This window comes from Mytilus californianus, unplaced genomic scaffold (assembly GCF_021869535.1).
Source record: "Mytilus californianus isolate M0D057914Y unplaced genomic scaffold, xbMytCali1.0.p SCAF_8, whole genome shotgun sequence".
Taxonomy (NCBI): Eukaryota; Metazoa; Mollusca; class Bivalvia; order Mytilida; family Mytilidae; genus Mytilus; species Mytilus californianus.
Genome location: NW_026262734.1, coordinates 89,979,609 through 90,001,123, shown reverse-complemented (window position 1 = coordinate 90,001,123; position 21,515 = coordinate 89,979,609). Strand labels below are relative to the sequence as shown.

The window sequence follows — 21,515 nt, the reverse complement described above, 5'->3', positions numbered from 1 at the left end:
ATTTAAGAACAAACAATTTCATTACTTTTTGTTAGGGATGAAAAAATTAAAAAAAACAACAGAAAGTAACTGTTTGGTATAAACATTTCAACTAGTTATATATAATAAGTAAGAGACTTTTTATACGCCCGTTTACGGACGTATTATGGTATAACGTTAACCGTCCGTCGTCAACATGTCGGACAATAACTCAAAAGCGCTTTAACCAATTTGCATGAAACTTTGGTGAATTGTTTATATCTATTGACGTGAGCTCCTTTCGATTTCTATAAATTTTAGAAAATACGTTTCCGAGTTATGGGGTTTTATTCATTGAAAATAGAGGATTTTCTAGTTTTCGGACAATGACTCAAAAATGCTTTAACGAATTTGCATGAAACTTTGATGAATTGTTTATATCTATTGAGGTGAGCTCCCTTTCGATTTTATATTTTACGTTTTTGAGTTATTGGGTTTTATTCATTAAAAAAGGGAGATTTTCCAGTTTTCGGATAATAAATCAAAAATGCTTTGAGCAGTTTTCGTGAAACTTTGGTGAATTGTTTATATCTATTGACATATGCTCCCTTTAGTTTTTATACGACCACAAGAGTTGCGTTCGTATATTGCTATCATGTTTTGTCGTCGTCGTCGTCGTTGGCGTCCGAAGACATTTGGTTTACGGACTATAACTTTAGTATAAGTGAATGGATCTCTATGAAATTTAAGCACAAGGTTCAATAGCACAAAAGGAAGGTTGGGATTGATTTTGGGGGTTATGGTCCCAACTGTTTTGGAGTTAGGGGTAAAAAAGGGACCAAAAAAGGCATTTTTCTAGTTTCCGGACAATAACGTGTGTATAAGTGTATGGATCTCTATGAAATTGTACCACCAGGTTCCATACCACAAAGGGAAGGTTGGGATTGACTTTGGGGGCTATGGCTCAAACCGTTCAGAAATTAGGGGCAAAAAAGGGGGGAAAAGGTTTTTCTGGTTAATGGCAAATTACTTAAGTATTAGTCTATGGATCTCTATGAAATTAAAACACAACGTTCCATACCACAAAAGGGAATGTTGGGTTTGACTTTGGGGGTTATGGCTCAAACCGTTCAGGAATAAGTAGCAAAAGAGGGGGGGCAAGGTTTTTCCGGTTTCCGGACAAATACTTAAGTATTACCCTGCAGGCACACTTTGTTGAATCAACGTTGAATCTTTGTTGATTTTAGGTTATACATTGATCAACAAATATTCAACATTGATTCAACGTTGACAATTCAACGTTGAAATTAGAACATTGTTTCAACGTTGAATTAACATTGTGTTGAAACACCAATATTGAATCAACGTTGGCTAAACAATATATGATCATATATAAAACCTAGTAGTTGTGGATACCAGAATTGTCAAAAAAGAAATATTGGGCACATTACAATTCTTTTTAAATTGTCAACGATATTCACATAAAATAAGAATATTCAGTAGATATATCACTAATTGTCGTGGTGATTATAGAATTATATATAAAATAATCGCAGTGTATATCAGCATAAATTAATCATGAACTTTGCACCCCATATAATAGAAATTCCCAAATTTCACCCCACCCCAAAACATAATAAATTAATAGAACCAGCTTGCATACAGAATCATACAGTAAATATGATTATTTGTGAATAACCCCTTCCCCTAAAAATATGCCCCCTTTTTTCCGTGGCTGCCAATGTCAAATATTTTGTTTTCATTCCTTTTTTTTCTTTTCTTTTTAACAATCTAAAGAGAAAGACGTATATATCAGTTCATAAACAATGGTTGATAACTTGTAATATAAACAACCGATAGATCTATTGGAATAGTGATTTTTAAATTTTCGCGGCATTTTTAACATTTCTATTTTAAGATAAATTCAGATATGCGCATGCGCAGTTGTTTTTGTTGCCAAAGTTTGAATATCCGCTTTCGAGACCACAAGGTGATTCTGCAGAGTTTTTATCAATATCTTTCCTGTATACAGCTTTTATATTTTATCGTAAGTATATATAAATTGTTGTGATTACAGTAAATACAGTATCGTATTTTAGAAATGTGAGCATATCAAGTTGTTATGAAAACTGTACTGAAAAGTTGAAATTTTACACGAGGAAAAGGGGGATGTTTAGCATGTTACCATTCCCGATTTACCTTGCAACGTCTCATGATTTTTTTATCGTTGACTATTTGAATTCATCATATGATTGAATCAAAAAGTAAAAAGAAATTTTATCTTTATTTACCTGTTCAATTTAGTTACACGAAATCTCACAAAAAGGGGGGCTTGAGTTGTTTACAAAATTGGGATGGAAAGGTCAGAAGCTATATGGCTCACCAAGTTGGACCTTTAATATTTTACTGTCAAAATTGAAGTAGTGTTTTGACAAGGTAATCAAAGATGAAGGGTATATCATATGAGGGTGGTAAAGAAATATTTGCATGCAACGTATTTGGCCTTTTTATTTCTCGTTTTCTTGTCTTTGGTTCGACATGCGTTATTTTTGTTTCCCCTTATTTATTTTCCGTGTTTCGTGTTGGTACTCTTTATTTCTCGTGCTTGTCCCACATTGGATAAAAAAAGTAAACCGGGACTAAATTCCAAGTCAGTCTGGATTATAAATTATGTGTTCCCAGGATATCATGGATATTAATTGCTATCAAGTTATGAATAATTTTGTTTTCAAATCGGATGCAACTAGCAGACGCGAAAAGGTGACCACAGGGTCTTCTTGTCCATTATCATGACTGTGTGATCTCCAAGAACGACTGAGTAATAACTGATAGTACTTTTTCCTTAACATTTACGATTTTATTTCTCGTGCTTCGTTTATCCCAATTTTTATTTTCCGTGTGACGTTTTGGGGATTTTTATTTCACGTGTTTTCGTGTTAAGAACCTTCCTTTACAACCCTTGTATATGTCAATCAGACCGATATCCATGCAGCAGCACAAGTAATAGTAGTATAAGTAATACAGAAAAAGACATATGTGGATAAACCTTCAATTTGTTCAAGTTAAAATGTAGTATTTCGGATTTTCTTGCAGATTATACTTTCTGGTCTATATAAAAGGAAATGTAGTTGAGATTTTGATGGAAGTTTAACTTTCATTTAGTTTTCATGAGTTCTTATGCTTTTGGTTTATACTTTAAATATCATCATTATGAAGTTATTAATAGTTAAATGTGTTGAACCGTATTAAACTTGACAATGTTATAACTTTTGATTTTGTAGATGTCATCATGAAGACCTATGGAATCACGGAACAACAAATGTCTGACCAAACAACAACCTTTCTGAAATGGGCTCCAAAAAGACAGGGTGGGAGAAGAAAGAAGCTGAAATTTTCACTATTAATAAATAAATTTATTTTAATTTTATCGTATTGAATATTTCTCTATAATCAGTGGTTGGACATTAGAGATGGAGTAGGAACAGCAAAATTTGTTTTATATTTTGATCACTCAGATATTTAGAATATACATTGGGCAAAAACTATGTGTATTAAGGGTTGTGTGCTTTCAAAAATTAGGATAGATCAATATTTGTCTATCATAATTTGTGTTTTTATATGCATATCGTTAAATGTTAAAAAGTTCTCGGGGGTTAAAGTATGGTTCGTAGGAAAGCCCTAAACACACATATTTGTTATTCAGTTGATTGGTTGTTGACATCATCATGGTCAAGCCATGCTCTTATCACAAGAATGTGGTCTCTCAGTTTTATTGTTGAAAATTGTTCTATGAGTAATTGACAGTCAATGGTATATATTCAAAGTTTTTATTGTTGTCTATTGTTAAAAAGACAATCATCAACCAAAAAACATTATTTATATATCTTTGGGTCACCATACAGTCTTCAACAATGAGCAAAAGATCACATCATGTCAAACATGACCAGGCAATGATATTATTTAAAGTTCATCAATTTTTATCTGAGATTAATTTTTATATTTTGGTCTGATGGAGCAGTTATTGGATAAAGTTTCCTGCGGCAGAATGTTGCTATGACATTTAGCATGTAGAGGGCCTTGAGAAGACACTAGCTTGAATATTGCTACAGTATAAAATTATGGAATGCAACACACAGAAAATACAGGATGAATGAAACTTAGTTTTAGGTGGAAACACAGTTAAACACAACCACTAACCAATTTTGATTCCATGTTGAATATGGTATTCACCCTGAATTCAATCTGAATTCAAGGTGAGTTATTGGTTTAAACAATGCTGAAGCAACCATTATTCAATATTGATTCAAAGTTGAATATCAACGTTGATTCAACGTAGGATTTCAACGTTGATACAAATTTGCAAAATCTAATAATAATTCAACATTGATTCAACATAGAAAATGAACATTGATTCAATGTTAAATCAACGTTGTGTGCCTGCTGGGTAGTCAATGGATCTCTATGAAATTGTACCACAAGGTTCCATACCACACACAGAAGATTGGGGTCAATCTTGTGGGTTGTGGCTTTAATCGTTAAGAAACTAGAGGCCAAACAGGGGCCAAAAACAAGACTTTTCTAATACTGGCTAAGCTGGTTTTAACATAAATTATTTCTGATCTATATAAAGAAACAACAAATACTGATATGACAGGAGATACACACCAAACAGGGTGTGTAAATTATTATATTTAGTTTGTAAACAGATTTACTAAGTTTGCGCAACAGCAAAGTCTTGCATAACAGCAAGAAATCTTCAATTGAAAATAAATACAAATCTTTAAACCAATTTCAATGAGGATTAATTTAAAGTCTTGAATTATTTGAGGTTTTTACCATGTATTACTATATTGGATATTTGGACATTTTTAAATAGGTCTAAATTGAGGTCCAAAGGGTCGTAAATTAGACTTTGTTTGATTTCATCAAAAACTGAATTCTTGTGGTTCTATGATATGCTGAATCTAACTGTACATTCATATTTTTAATTTTGGGCCCTGTTTTCAAATTAGTCCATATTAAGGTCCAAAGGGTCCAAAATTAAACTTTGTTTGAATTCATGTTTTTTTTTTATATGCTGAATCTAACCATGGAATTAGATTTTGTATATTGGACCATTAGGTAGATTAAATGTCCCATTTCAAATTTTTAAGTTATCTGACCATATTTATTCTGTGTCAGAAATCTATAATGTGTCAAATATTTAATCACTATCCAAATTCAGAGCTGTATCAAGCTTGAATATTGTGTCCATACTTGCTCCAACTGTTCAGAGTTCGACCTCTGCGGTCGTATCCAGCTGCTGCAGGCGGAGCGCATTTCTTTTTTTAATTTCTGATATGACATTGAGGAGCTATGGAACTTTATTCTTTGAAAAAGCGACGGGCGTATCATGCGCTCATGGCACAGCTCTTTCTTAAAAGCAAGATAGAATTTTACAAACGAACATGCATATGTTTCACATCTGTATGACAATTGGCATATTCAAAGTTGATCTTTTCAGTTATTTTCCACTTAAATGTATCACACAATGCAAGTTAACTTGAATAAATAACTAAAAATGGGGGTTGAAAAATTAAAACGAAATGTTCGTTTAATTTTATAAATGAATAAAAAATCCATAAATATCAGGATTCATATTTTATCTCTAATAAAATTTAACTAAGGCTCTAGCAGAATCCCCTCCCCACCCCCAATCCCTTTATTAATATTTCAGGACTACTGTAATTGTTATTTTATTATTTAGTCAAATTAGAAACAATATTCTTATTCTGAGCTGACCTGTCTTTGTAGTTACTGGTTAATGCTTTGTGCTTAGCGGAGAAGCAGCAAATACTAATCTTATTTTGCCTTGACTTAGGAACCATGCAGCCACCTCCCAACCTATTTGAATCACAACGTATGGACTCTAAATTCTATGATTGAGATTTCAGTGTTATATACAACCTGTTTGCAAAAAAATACAATTCATAAGCATGAAAATAATTACTTTTCTACTTTCTTTCATAATCATGTGAAATCTCCATCTATGACAAAACCTGTAGTCAGGTAGTGTTTACATTGTTTGGAGTCATATTACACCACCTTGTACATAGTATAACTTTTTACAGATAAAAATTGAAACAATAATATATTTAATTGAAAGTGACAAGTACTTAGATAATACTAGCTTATCTGACATTTAATACCAGATGAAAGAGCGCTCCAGAATAGCGAAAAATAGAGGCTGTGTGGTGGACTGTATACACATCCTCCACTCAAAAAGTGACGTACTATTGATATAAATATGTATGAAAAGATAACAATTTTATTATAACAGGTAATACAACATTTCGGCGCTCATCGCTTTCTCTCTAGTCAATGTAGACTGAACCAAATTTCCGAACGGTTTGAATGATCGTTGATGATTGATGAATCCTTGTACTGAGACTTGGTCATGTTGGTGCAGTGTTTCTGCTGAAGGTGAAGTATATATATATTTATCTTGTATGTTTATACTTGTATTGTATATTAAATATACGTGTACAAATATGAAAAAGAGCTCGAACGGAATGTCGTACCTGATCAGTATGTAAAGTAAACATGGTAAATGATTATAATATATTCAACGAATGCAGTGCTCAAAGTGGATATTTTCCTATTTAAAATGCTTCGTTGTAAAGTACAATATTTATTGGGAGGAAAAACCTTGAGTTAGTACAAAAACGCAAGTAAATAGGTCGAGAATTTTTAAATGCATAACATTTTGTGTAAATGGAAATTACGGCACGTCATGTGTGCCACAAAAGTGAATACAATGCCATTTTTTTTTTTGGATAAAGATGGGCACTCTAGCTTGTATCTTTTGAAAATTGTATCGCAGTTGTAAGTCAAGCCATTTGGAAGGGTTAACAATGGTTAATGCATCGAAAATACAAGGAGAAAATTTTATTCTTTCTTGTACACTTTAAATAACTCCTTCTGTTGATAAATTAATTATTTATTATTAGGTTTTCTTATGGGTTTTTTAATAGTCACCTGACAGAGGATTGACATGATTTTCCTTTTTAATCTATTCGCTTATAAAGACAATTTGCATAATTTTAATTAAGCACACCTGTAACTTTTTATGACTGAGCAAGGTAAGAAAACATTTGTTATATGTCTAGCAATTTTTAATTTCTTTAACTTTGGCTGTTTTTTTTACTTCCTTTCATATCCTTTGTTTTTCTATTATATTACTAATTTACTGATTCAAACAGATTCACTGGGTATTTCTTATTCACCATGGAAATTGCACGTTTTTTTGCAAGCATACTTATATCTTCTTATATCTTTATACCAAGATTTATTCACAAGCACACATTTGAATACATAAATTTTTCAATAATATGCATATACATAACTTTATTAGTATCTTTAAATCCTCAATTAGGATAATAGTAATACAAACGTAAATCAAAATGGGAATGAAGATGATTATAGATGTTGACACTGGTGTAGACGACGCTTCAGCCATAATGTTAGCACTGTCTAGATCGGAAGTAGAGGTTGTAGCAATAACTTGTGTAAATGGCAATGTCGCCATTGATGATGTATGCCGGAATACGCTCAGGGTTTTGAAAGTGTGCAACAGACTAGATGTAAGTACATGTATATCATAAAAAGAAAGGTTAAACCCAATAGTTCTTCCTTCCTACCTCCGTATATCATATCTGTCCACCCTTTAAAGTAAATAATTGTTTTTTTTAAATCGATATTGGATAGTTTTTTTACACTGCAATTAACGCTCGGGGAGTTGGGTGGAGAGGGGTACTTACTATGCACTGAGTGGTAGGATGAGCCGCTGGAAAAGACACTATCAATATAGTTGCTCCAGATGGTAAGCCGCAGTTCTTGCTTAATAAGAGCACCCGTCGTGTTGCTCATGGAAATTAAACGACATGTTATGATTAAGGTCTCTTGAACGTTTATTCAAAACGGTCTCACATGTAGTTTTATACATAAATGTTAAATGTTTGTTTGTTTGAGCTCTATGTAAAAGTTATGTATTGTATTATTCAGTCATGGACATAGGTGCTTGAGGACAGGATCCTGTTTTGAGCCCCTATAGTCCCTCCCTCTTATTATCATAAATCTTAGATTTTTCAATATATATCACTTATTTGTACCATATATATACTAATATACCATATTTTTACGAAGCGCTCGATCTATAGTCGAGATTCACGTTGATAGTAAACATGAATATTAAGAGTAAAAATATGGTATATTAGTGTATATATATATATTATGTTTATCTTACCTCCTATAGATTTATAGAGATATGATTGGTTAAAGGACTACACGTGGTGACTATGTATATTTGATATAGGGTGTCCTAAAAAATATAGGGTTAGCAACCATACATGGTTAGTTACCATACGGGGTTAGTAAGGAGTTACTTCCCTTTCAAAACAAAAATGATGCCACAACCCTTCATAAAAACAACACGTTGTTGAGGAAAAATCTGAAAGGATTCAACAGACGAAGAAATTGATGATGAAAGGTTGAAATAAGTTCATAAAACATAATTAAAGCTAACAAGTTGTTATTGTTGGCATAACGGGGTTACTTCCCTTTCAAAACAAAAAAAGAAATCTGAAAGGATTCAACAGACGAAGTAATTATAACACATGTAATGAATGATTGAAACTAATTCATAAAATAAATTTAAAGCTTAAAAGTTGCTATTGTTGGCATTTGTTTTCTGTATAGACAAATGGAAGTAGGATCTTAATACTAAGTATTGAAGACTTGATCACTTTGATAGGCCGCTAGTCAAAATACCACATGTGAAGATAGTCGGTAAGATAAATTCGTTACACGGTGTGCTAGTGACCTATTACGATATATATGCATGGGGTCAGTAAAGCTTCGCTCTCAACCCATATGGAATTTACTGACCCAATATATATCGTATTAGGTCACTAACACACCATGTAACTAATATGGTACAAATAAGTGATATATATTGAAAAATCTAAGATTTATGATAATAAGGGGGATCGAGGGACTATAGGGGGCTCAAAACAGGATCATGTCCTCAAGCACCTATGGTCGTGGATCTATAAAAATGTTTTTTTGGAAGTATAGAAGTTATCTGTTTAGTAGAATTTTAAGGAGACAGCTATTGAACAAATCTGATTGAAACCAGTCCGAAGCACACACAGACCAAACCTGAAACGAATTGACCTGTTTAATGTATTCAAACTTGATTAACTTGACGATCTTCCAAGTCTTAACCGCACTGTAAGATATACAGGACGGATTTAGGTTTTATTTTGTGCAAGTTGAAGGATTGAATTGTTGTAGAACCCTTTGTTGTTTGTCTTGATTAGTAACCCGCGCCTCGTCAGCAGCAGGGTTTCCGCTGGCGAAAAATAAGATTGTGGCGATTAAAGTTCATTATTTGCGAACGAATTTGGCGGAAGAAATATATACAACGATTTTCTTTCATCCATCTTGTTTATTTTATTTTTTTCGGGTTTCTCGGAAGTTACCTGATCAGACAATACTGGGAATTCACCTGAAACTCGTTACGATTTTGACAGAAAATCAATAATCAGCTGATTGCATTTTATATCACTACAAACCAGTAAAAGTCTGAAATGGCCTATATCTGTACTCGACTGTACTGATTTTTACTCGACCAGTCTGAATTGGTCTGAATTTTACTCGACATTACTCGACCCCAGTCTTAACCATACTCGACTGTACTGATTTGTAGTTGACCCTTGTCTTTGCCATTGAAAATAGTCTGAACTATTACTACTCCAGTCTGAAACAGTCTTAACCCATTCTCGACCTGTACTCGACCTATTTTTTCCAGTCTTAACTATACTCGACTAAAGGTCTGAACAATACTCGACCAGTCTGAACCATACTTGACCAAATAACCTCTACTTTTTCTAAATTTTAACTGTTAAAATAAATTTCTTTTTAACTGACATGACAACAGCCACAATAAAATAAAGATATATTATGAAAACAGATTTTTACATTCTTACATGATTCTCAGATTTATTAATTTTAAAGTTTTAGAGTTTTGTTAAAAAAAGATTTTCTTTTACCTAAAAACCACACCTATACTGAGGGTAATTAAACCTTATTAAGGTGCTTCTTGTTTGGCATGTTTTTTTTTTAAATTAATTTTCCTAAATTCCTTAATAAAAACTACATAGGTTTCATGGTTACATACAAAAAATGTACAATAGTTATATAATTATCTTTTTAATGACGTAACAACAGCCAACAAAATCACTGAAATTGTTTAACCTTATTTTAGAAATATATCTATTATTATAATTTGGGATATATTATATACAATATATATCAAAAAGAGATAAAAATTAAAGAAATTAATAAAATTGTTCTTCTGATTAGTGGTGAAGTATAAAGTAATACCTCCTGTTTGGGGCAAACTCATGAAAAAGATCACACCTGGTCAGAGAATATTAAATTCTAAATAACATTTATTCAAAATTGCAACATCCTGTGAAACTTAAATCGCAAGGCCTTTTGAATTCACTAGATAAGTAATACACGAGTTTAAGAAAAATAGGGCTTTCTTTTTACCTGTAAAACACACATGTACTGAGGTAATTAAACCTTATTAAAGTGCTTCTTGTATGCCATGTCTTTAATTTTGACAAAAATTATTTATATTTAATTGAAATAAATTTTTACTGTAACTTTGGAACACATTTCCTTTTTTAAAAGTTTATCACGGGATTACTATGGAAGTTCTATTATCATGATTATATTAAATTCTTTGTTTAACAAAACAAAGGTGTCATTTTTTAAATTTATATAAGTTGCTTTATATGCTATTTTATATATATTTTAATATAAAAAAAATTCACTGCCTTATTAACTAAACTCAACTGACACCATAAATCTATACGAGGATTAAGTTAATGGTGAAAATTGTCCAGTAACCATAAAATATATCTGAAACATTCAAAAAATTTTGAATAACATTGAAAATATTAGTCACAATTCAGTTTTGAGATTATTTGATCAGCTTGTTTTATTTTTATTTTAAAGATGATATATATCTATGTATATAAGTGTTGATGAATATCATGAATATGGTGATGAAGTTATATTATGTTTATTGTTAAATTTTGGTTCCATTGCTATATTGAATACATTTTTAATTTCAAATTGTTGTTCAAATTTCTAGCCAGGGTAAATAACTGTTGTTAAAAACAGTTCCTAAGTTGATGAAATACAATAGATAGATACAAAAAATAGTTCTAGGTTGGTTAAGACTTGGTCGAGTATGGTTCAGACTAGGTCGAGTATGGTTCAGACTAGGTCGAGTATGGTTCAGACTAGGTCAAGCATGGTTCAGACTAGGTCGAGCATGGTTCAGACGCGTATAAAATGGTTAAGTACTGGTCAAGTAAGGGTCGAGTACAAGTTCAGACTGTTAAGTATGGTTCAGACTACAGTCGAGTATTATCAAGTAAATTTCAGACCAATTCAGACTGGTCGATTAAAAATCAGTACAGTCGAGTACAGATAAAGGCCATTTCAGACTTTTATTGGTTTGTAGTGTATATAGCTGTAGGCAACAATGGACTAATTAATAAAGGCGTTGATTGTGTTGTTTGACGAAATGATGTGGTTAAATGGCGTCCGTTACATGTCACATAAAGGATTTATTAACAATTTTACGAAGCAGTCGTGTTTGAAGCATAGTTTTACGTCTCCTCTTCTTCTTATAACGATGGTCCGGAAAGGAAAACGGTTCATAGCCAGAAATTAGTAGTACTTTTGCTAATTAATATTCATAATATGTAAATGAGAATTGTACCACGTGATAATAGTTTGAACTGGACTGGCTTGATATCATTAAAATCTTTAAAAAATTTCCATAAAGTTGTTAGGCGGTCAAAATCAAAACAATGGCGAATTTAGTGAATTTTTCGTGTTTTCGTGAGTTTATTCTTCTTGAAATAGGGGAATGTTAACTTTACGTGGGAACCTAGAGTTCAACGACTACACATACAAGGATTGGACTTGCTTATTCTTTGGACATTCAAGTTTCAAGTTTCATCCCCGCAACCTGTTTTTGTAATGACCTTGTTAACCAATTTTCAACACGAAGTTTGCAAATTTGACGTTTCAGCCATTTTAGCCTGTATTTTATACTGCAATGTTAAAAGCCTCTCGCTTCGATTTTTAAAATAGCTCAGGAACCTTGATTTTTGCAACGACAGTCATTATGTTTCGTTTAAATGGTGTATATTGTTGTGTATATTTATTTTCTGTCCCCGCAACCTGTCTATCACTTACATTAAAGTTAAAACAGACATTTTTTTTTCAAAATTCCCTATCATTTCAAAATAGTTTCCGTGACCCGTATCCGATTTCTTTAGTATAATATTCAAATAAGCAAAGCGGCGTTGATTTCTGGATATGTATTATGACGAAAAATGTCCAAAAGCAAGAAAAATCTTCGACTTGAAACTTTATCCTTTAAATGTGACATAGATAACAGGGTCGTTTCTAGGATATTTGAAAGAGGGGGGTCGAATAAAATCTTTAGCCGAGCGGAGCGAGGCGAAATTTTTTTTGGACCTTTTCTTTGCTAAAAAACATTAAATAATTGTGAAATGCACTAATGTAACGTTCCTGACTTGGAGCATATGTATTTTATAGTTAGAGTGTCAGGGTTTGACATTTTTATGCCGAATTCTCTCCATTAATTGTCTATGGTATATTAAAATGATTGGATGGATCTTAACAGCAGTAGACCAATAACGAGAAATTCCAAATTCTAGGGTATAAGGCGTTACTTAACATTTCAATAGTCCTAGGCCAGGATTTTATGAACGGGAGGCGTAATTACGGTTGCCCTGGTAGAGGGTCCTTGGGGAAGCTCTGAAGCTTCTGTATTTCAACAATTTAGCATCAAATTATGAAGTAGCCAGACTGATGAATATCTCTCTATTTTAGATTAAGTTCTGGTTTCGTTGAACGATGAAATTCGTGATACAAGACAAACAAACACTGAAGTATAAAGTTCTTTCATTCTAAATATTGTAGGCTTTTATGTGGAATACATGGTTGAATATGAAAAATGGACGTCATTGTACTACAATACTAAGTTAAAGCAATCATGTCACTGTCTAGTCCCGATAGGTGGTATATGGTACATAAATAAATATGGTGCTTGAACTTCATGGCAAAATGTAGGTCAATGTCACTTAGTTACTCACTAATGGATATTGAAACAATATGATACTACCAAAGGCTATCCAGATGGGAAGTAAAAATGCTATACCAAATATACATGTTACTAGTATAAATGTACCTTAAAGCAAAACTAAAATGAACACAGACATACTGACGGACTCTCATTTTCAATGAATGGTTAGACTAGAGTGGATTCATTAGAACCATTTTACGCGGATTTCTCGTGGCGTAATCGTCAATTATTTTACCATAATTGAGTTTAATGTCTCTGTGAACATAAAGAAGAAGCAGAGCATTTAGACGATCCTCCTTCATGGTGCTTCTCAAATCATTCTTGATCAACTTAAGTGATGAGTTAGCTCTTTCGGTAGAGCTTGACGTGACGCTCGTCAAAGCAAGTAAGAAGAGAACTTTCATGATGTTTGGAAATAAAGTCGAGCATGCCCTTACATCAATTAAGGTTGATGTAATTGACTTTGGTTTGTCCGGTTGGTTTTCACAAAACAACTTCCAGATTCTCATCTCTTGCCTGAATGTTTCGGGCGATATTCAATACAATATAAGCAGATTACGATAAATTTTTTTTAAAGGGGGGGGGGGGGGGGGGGGGGCGTACGCCCATTACGCCCTCACCTGGACCCGCCCCTGGATAATTAATTTGGAGAGGGTACTTTAAAATCGTTTTGGCGACGCACGTGTATCAAGCATAGTTTTACGTCTCGACTTTTTCATTTACGATGGTCCGGAAAAGAAAACTGTCGTTATGAAGAAATATAATTCAAAAGTAAGAAAAATATTTGCCTTTAGTCTTTAACCTTCATCTAGAAGGGAAAAATATATCCAATAAACATACTAAAGGTCTCGTGTTCCTAGAAGTAAAAATGATGATTTGATGACACAAGCACATGTCTAAAAAAATATTTCCTATATATACCTTAATATAACACTAAGGTATATATAGATATTTTTTTTATGAGACAAGTATCTGTGTTTCATGAAAAATAAATGTATGTTACTTGGCGAAAATAAATTTAAAGAGGCGAAAAATATATTGTTTTGGTGAAAGAGGTGGCGAAAAAAATACTTGACACAGGGGAAACCCTGGTCAGCAGTCTTGTAGTAGCATGAAGTGGAGTGTTTGTTGTCGTGGGTTCTATCCCCGGCCGGGTGAAATCAAGGTTCCACATTCATGACACATGAACGTCTCCTCATCCTGATGTGTTATATTTGCGACAGGACGATGAAATCAAATTTATCATCATCCAAAATTATCATAATCTCTGGTTTGTTATTAACCTCTGAGCAACCATAATAAACATAATGATTGACCTAATAGGCTAAATCAAGATTAATGAAGAAAAAAGAAGAAAAAAGCATTGAATAACTAAAATAGTACATTTTAACCATTACAACATTTAAATCCATCTCAATATTCCAAAATGATTAATTTATAAATATATTTTTGCTCTTCAACTTAATTCGTACTTTATTTGGCCAATTTAACTCTTTGATTCGAGTGTCACTGATGAGTCTTTTGTAGAAGAAGCGCGCCTCTGGCTTAAAACATATTAATCCTGGTATCTATGATGAGTTTGTTCTTCAATTCTTTTTGCTCGTAGATACCAGTTTATAAAGGAGCAGAGAAATCTATTTTGGGCGAAGGAGAACAAGCTTCACATTACCATGGCAACGATGGACTAGGCGATGCGCCGAACCACGAGCCTGTAGATGTTACCATGATTAAGAAAGAACATGCCGTAAATGCTCTATTGCGATTGGTTAACGAGAATCCAGGTAACTACGTATACAAGCAAACAAGAGAATATAGGATATACTAAGTAACAGGATTGAGATTGACAGATTGACTCGTATGCTTTTCGTGATTAATTAGTATATCGTGATTTTGAATATTTTATTTAATGAAAAAAATATAAAGTAAACCACAAAAATGAAGGAATGAAAAAGCAGGTGCAAACGTCCATCCTGGGTGTCAGATTCTGTGAAAGTGTCATATTTATTTTGTATGTTTTATTTGACCTATGGTTTTGATTGCTCTTCGCTATCTTCGGATCTCCTTCTTTTTTTTCGAAACAAAATAAATTGCTGTCATCATTGTCTAATAAAAAAAATGCACCTAACGTTGACAGATGATGTTTGGAAAAGCCTACAAAATAATTATAACTTATAACTATAAACTACTTAAAACAAACTTTATTGTCATTTTGTTTAGTTTCCTTTGTTACCAATTCTGACATCGGACTCGGACTTCTTTTTAACTGAGTTTTACTGTGCGTATTGCTGTGTGTTTGTTTTTTCTACATTGGCTAGAGGTATAGGGGGAGGGTTGAGATCTAAAAAAACACGTTTAACCCCGCCGCATTTTTGCGCCTGTCCCAAGTCGGGAGCCTCTGGCCTTTGTTAATCTTGAATGATTTTTAATTTTAGTGACTTTTATATATTTCGGAGTTTAGTAAGACGTCCATTATTACTGAACTAGTACATATTTTTGTTTAGGGGCCATCCGAAGCACGCCTCCGGGTGCGGGATTTTCTCGCTGTATTGAAGACCCATTGGTGGCCTTCGGCTGTTTTCTGCTCTTTGGTCGGGTTGTTTCCCATTTCCATTCTCAATTTTATTGATATGGAATATTCTTGCCTTCGCTACCGGATGGCATTAGTGTAAGGCACATTTTAGCAGAAGAGTTCAAGTGAAAGATTCATTTTTAATTGAAACATGCAATATTTAATTTTCAGGAGAAATAACATTAGTGGCTTTAGCACCGTTAACAAACATTGCACTAGCCCTTAGACTGGACCCTGATTTCGGCAACAAGTTAAAAGAAGTCTTCATTATGGGAGGAAATATAGAAGGTATATTTTTTTGGTGTTTAAAAATGCTAATTGTCGAAGACGTATGATACATTGTTTTAAATTCATTATTTCAGAACAGATAAAGAGAGAAGATAATAAAAGTCAATGAGACATAAACCCGAAACAGTGAGCGAAAAATGTGCCATCATGCACGTGCTGAACTAATCTGCTCTTAATCGACCACCATCTTTATAGTGTGTAAATAATATTGAGCGACAGACAACATACGTCTGAAATCATGGCAAACTTGTGAACCCCCTTCCCTTTATCCCCTCTAACGAAAAAAAATAATAATAAAGAAATACTCGTAATCGCCAGAACCGGAAAGATAATTAGAACCTCCTCGACACGTGGTTTTTAGAATCACTTTCATTATGTTGGATGACTCATTAAATCTTAAATATATTTTAAGGAAAAGGAGGAGATAGACTTGGAGCTGAATTCAATTTCTTTGCCGACCCAGAAGCGGCTTATGTCACATTACAAGAGCTTCATTGTCAAACTACGATTGTTTCCTGGGAACTTTGTAAATCTGTAGGTGCAGGTGTTACTTGGGTATGTTATATATATTTCATTATTTTGTTTTTGAGGGGCATTTATTACTTATTTTGGTATTACATTTACACATCATCCTGCGGTGAACAAATAAAAAAAAAGACAAACATCGTATGTGTAAGATATTGAAAAATGGAATACGGTAACGAGACAAATCTTGCCAAACAGGACAGAGACATGAACAAACAATTAATATGTATTCGAACGGGGAACATTTTGATTTAAAGTTTGGACAAAACAAACTCGCAGCAAAACATGATCTATTGGCATAATATTATGAACGGTACTAATTGTACTGCAAACACAAAATTAAAAATCAATTTTTAGTGTTCGAAGAACATTACTTGGTTTAAAATAAGGTAGATAATAGGTATATATTTCCTCAGATAGAATTTTTTTATACTTTGCCAAAATAAAGATTTTTCTATGTTTTTTCCAAAAATATAATAAAAAGTATGGGTCACCGTGCTATTTTTCAAGCTACGGGTTGTACGAAATTGCACAAACTTGCTTAGATTGTTCATGAAAAAACTAATTTTTGTGCTCAAAAAGAAATCTATGAGATAGAATTTTGAAATATAATATGAGAAGATAGGTTTTATAATATGCTTTAAGAAAATAATTAGAAAAAATGGTGTCACCGAACTTGTTTTTCTTGCTACAAGTAAAAAAATAAAATTTCCCTATCAGTCCAGTATAATATTTTGACTAAAAGAATTGTCTCCCCTTAAATGACCAAGCTGAAAAAATGGTTCTTAAAATACAATTATTTGGTATTTATTTAAACATTTTGAATAATGCAATAAATCACCAAGTTTTCTTTCATTAAATAAACAGTCTAACCTATAAATTGCCTATCTATCTCCAAATTTGCAGATTTGGGCAAAGATCTAGACCAATTGTGTACTGCGATTGTACAATCCAAGATGGCGGTATACCATGAATCTCAAAAGGTCTTTACAACCTGGCATAAAAAAAATCGTACATTTTTGTTTATTATTCTTAAGTAATTCCTTTGTGAAAACATGGAAGACATAACAAAAACACATATTACCTCTAAAACTTGATAAGAGTAACTATAGAATTGGTTTTGTATTATGTAAGAATTTTTATACTTAAAACTTCTAAAGACGGTTGATTTGTTTCTTTTGCTTTGAGTTAATATAATCACAGATTTTTATTTGAATTTAAAGGAAATAAAATCATTGTGATGTCCTAAGAAATTTGATGAGATAGAAAATATTTTAGTATTTGGTATTATTTCACAGTATTGGTATGATCAATGGGTTGAAGTGGACACCAAGAAAGGACGTTTCTTTAAAAATATCTGCCGAATGACTGCTGAACGGAACAGAAATATCCTCAAAACACAGGACTTTTCTTTGTGTGACCTCTTAGCCATGGCTTTAGCTATAGATAATCAAATTATAACGGAATATTTACATGTGTGGTCAACTGTGGAAATGGGTGGAGTTCATACCAGGGGTCAGCTAATTTCTGACTGGCGAAATAAAACTAAAAATCCTCCAAACGTTAGAATAGTTAAGAAATTTAGTATCGAGAAGGCTAAAGAATACTATATGTCTATGGTTCTCTAACTAAGAAAAGTATGAAGTTTATACGAGTTGAATAAAGTGTAGACTGTCAAACAACGATACTTTTTTTAAATTTCTACATTAAATGAAAGACAACCATAGTAATTGATTAACAGCAATTTTTTTTTTATGTCAAAAATAATAGGATGGGTACTTTAAGCAGGAACTTCTCTTATTTTGTTACCTTTTGGTTTAGTTCATTTCGTAAACGTATGGTTTCTAATTGCTTCATTGATATCTTATATTTTTCGAAGTTTTATTTTTGGTTTCATTGCTTCCAACATTTCTATATAGATTCTACCACTGCATCGAGTGTGATACGATATTTATCCACTCGAGACAGTTAAATTTTCAAATTTAAAACGCGAGGCTCGCCGAGCGTTTTAAATATTTAAAATTTAACTGTCGAGAGTGGATAAATATCGTATTACACGAGATTTGGTTGTGGAATCTGTTTCTCTAATGATTTTCAAACAATATGCAGGCAAACTTATTCCTTCATTTTGAATGATCTGCAAAAAGATGTGTTCTTCTATGTGACGTCATCAGGCATGGTCGCCTTTTTTCATGCCGTCACAATAGGAAATTCAGAGGAAAGCGAGAAAATTCGACGTCATAATCGGATTTTAACCAATGAAGTACTGAGATCAAACGAACCACACGTTGATTAAATTTTTTTTATACAATGGGTGCAGAAAGGGATAAATTGACGAAGAATTAGAGAAATATATTTATACAACCCTGACTTTCTTAGATTTTTTGCTTTGATCGTTCATCCTGAGGGTAAATCTAGAAAAAGTTCTTGGCGATATTTATACAGTGCTTCTTTTCCTTTTTCCTTTTATTTCAACCTGTTTGGCTGTGATTGTCTTTGAAATTTATTTTTTAATCTAGAAAAATCGTCTTTGAATACTAGTATATCAAATCAGTGTATATATAGATATTGGAGACAATATGAGTTTACCGATGAGTTTACCAAAGCTCGTAAGTCAATTAAGAACATACAAATCAGGATTAAAACATATTAGGCGTAGCGCACTCAGATATTTTACCTACTAAACAAAGAACTTACGAAAAGCTAAAGTGGCGGTTCGCTCAAATGTATATGAACATCTCTATATAACTTGGCATTTTCATGTGCCACTGCTATTCAACGAATGGCGAATGTTTCATATCGCAATTGTAGATATTACACAAAGTATGCTATTACCAAAAACCACAAAATATGTTCATTGAATAGATATAAGCATGGTTCAATAGTCACAATACTTAAAACTTAATAATGCCAAGTAAACCGACATTCATCTTTTAAAATTTTGACCTCTGTTTTGACCACGGCCACAATGACACTGAGCAATGAATTTCAGCTCTATTTTATTTTCATCAACTCTTAAACATGAAAATGTCTTTCATTTTTTATACTCACAATTAAGGAAAATTTTCTCCATAAAACACAACATAGAAATCGTTCCAAAACAAAGGATTCAAATTAAGGTTTACAACGTATGTACTGTAAATTCAGTAATAATTGCGTGCATTTATTATTGCGATTTTAATTTGAAGAATAAACAAACATGCTAGATTAATTATTGCGATTTCATGAAACTCTGTATAGAGTTATATGTATCTGATATCAGAATGCGAGTTCTTATTTTTGCGATACTCACCCAGTCGCATTATTCGCATTAATAAAAACCTCGCAATAATTTCTAAATTTACAGTAACAGGTACCGCTTCAGTATATAACATGTATAAAACACTACTAATAAGCTATCATACAAATAAAGGTAATTAAAAGAGGCAACAAAAGCTTGAAAGCTTCAACTTTCAATGTCGAACAATGAAACTTAATCTTACAGGAATTTACAATCTTACCATTTACAAAAATATTGTAATGACTACACCAAAACATTTAATATTCTAACAAACGGACATAGAGGAGAGGGAAAGGATACATTGACAACGCCAAGGCAAAACCAACAGTCTATAGAACAAAACATAGTAAACGAAAGACTGAGCAACAGAAAAGAAAGCTTTTACAGTTGAAGCATGCATGATACTTTTTAGGCTTGATAAATTAAACAAATGTGACAAACATTAACAGTTTTCTATACACTAACACCAACAAAAGTCTATCCTCCCATAATAACGCTTAATTGAGTTTTAAATATAGTGCGAGACATGTATTTGATGAAAATTCGTCATCATGTACGTTTCAAAAATTTTAACAGCCAAACACAATGATTCCTTTATCAAAGACAAAAAAAAACACTTCAACAGGACAACCATATGATACTAATCGTAACATTAACTGATGGAATTGCTCCCATATTTCTAGTTCGCTCCCTTATTTCTAGTTTGGACACATTATTTACATGATGTTTATTGAATGCGTTTAACACACATGAATTGTCTAAAATTAACCAATTATTCTAGAATCATTATCCAACAAAATGTGGATAAAATTCAACCCCACTATCATTTTGTCTTTTGAAACACCGATATTTTTGTGAGGTTCGTGTTGCTCAGTCTTTACTTCTCTGTTTAGTGTTTTTCTAGACTGTTGTTTGTCTTTTTCAAATGTTTTTGTCGTTTCGCTTTTTTTCCATGATTTTGTCGGTGTTTCTTCGACTTAGGAATTTTGATTGTCCCGACTCTTAATGACGTGAAATATAAGAAAAGTCAAACCGAAGGTCACTTCTTAGCATCTTTTACCTCACAGGTAAACATTTCTGTATTTATAAGACAAAAAGAAGGAACTAAATAAAATAAAAATTCGTAAGGGTTCCGCGGAACCCAGTGTCTCGCCTACTTTTGCTGTTAATCGCAGGCTTAACAAAAATGAGGAAAAAAATCAATAAAAATATTCCTTTAGATACTATCTTTTGATTGTAAGAAGCTTCTGTCAAAATTTGGTATAAATCCAGGATAGTTTATGAATCTAATAAATGTTTTAAAAACTTTAACTGCAGACTGTATTTAATGTTAACTGGAAGAAAAACTAAGTCCATTTATAAGTAAAATACGGATAAACAGGTACAAAATTTTAACAAAATTTCCTTCTAGATACTAGCTTTTGATCATAAACAAGCTTCTCTCCAAGTTTGGTACAAATCCAGGATAGTTTAAGAAAGTTATTAAAATTTTAAAAACTTTAACCACAGAGTGAATGTATTGTTTCCTGGCAGAAAAACTAAGTCCATTTATAAGTAAAATACGGAAAAAATGAAATTTTGTTTTAACAAATCTACTTCTGGATACTATCTTATGATCATAAACAAGCTTCTGTCCAAGTTTGGTACAAATCCAG

The 21,515-nt window shown here is 32.6% G+C and overlaps 1 protein-coding gene and 1 long non-coding RNA gene across 2 annotated transcripts; both read left to right on the top strand.

The window, feature by feature from the left end:
• Positions 1 to 1,159: 1,159 nt before the first annotated feature.
• Positions 1,160 to 3,385, top strand: LOC127711023 (uncharacterized). The gene is made up of 2 exons (XR_007986447.1): positions 1,160 to 2,005; positions 3,240 to 3,385. It is a non-coding gene; the product is annotated as an uncharacterized LOC127711023 (long non-coding RNA).
• A 2,873-nt stretch (positions 3,386 to 6,258) lies between these two features.
• Positions 6,259 to 18,306, top strand: LOC127711017 (inosine-uridine preferring nucleoside hydrolase-like). Its single transcript, XM_052216960.1, has 6 exons — positions 6,259 to 6,420; positions 7,373 to 7,580; positions 14,805 to 14,979; positions 15,939 to 16,055; positions 16,468 to 16,610; positions 17,879 to 18,306. The coding sequence occupies exons 2-6, from the start codon at positions 7,401 to 7,403 to the stop codon at positions 18,206 to 18,208; spliced, it is 945 nt and encodes a 314-aa protein (XP_052072920.1). The 5' UTR covers positions 6,259 to 6,420; positions 7,373 to 7,400; the 3' UTR covers positions 18,209 to 18,306.
• Positions 18,307 to 21,515: the final 3,209 nt, after the last annotated feature.

Excerpts from the sequence above, each read along its gene's own strand:
- LOC127711017 (XM_052216960.1), top strand. The coding sequence starts at position 7,401 with ATGGGAATGAAGATGATTATAGATGTTGACACTGGTGTAGACGACGCT. Across the intron at positions 16,056-16,467 it reads TATGGGAGGAAATATAGAAG|GAAAAGGAGGAGATAGACTT; the intron begins GTATATTTTTTT and ends ATATATTTTAAG. Across the intron at positions 16,611-17,878 it reads TAGGTGCAGGTGTTACTTGG|TATTGGTATGATCAATGGGT; the intron begins GTATGTTATATA and ends ATTATTTCACAG.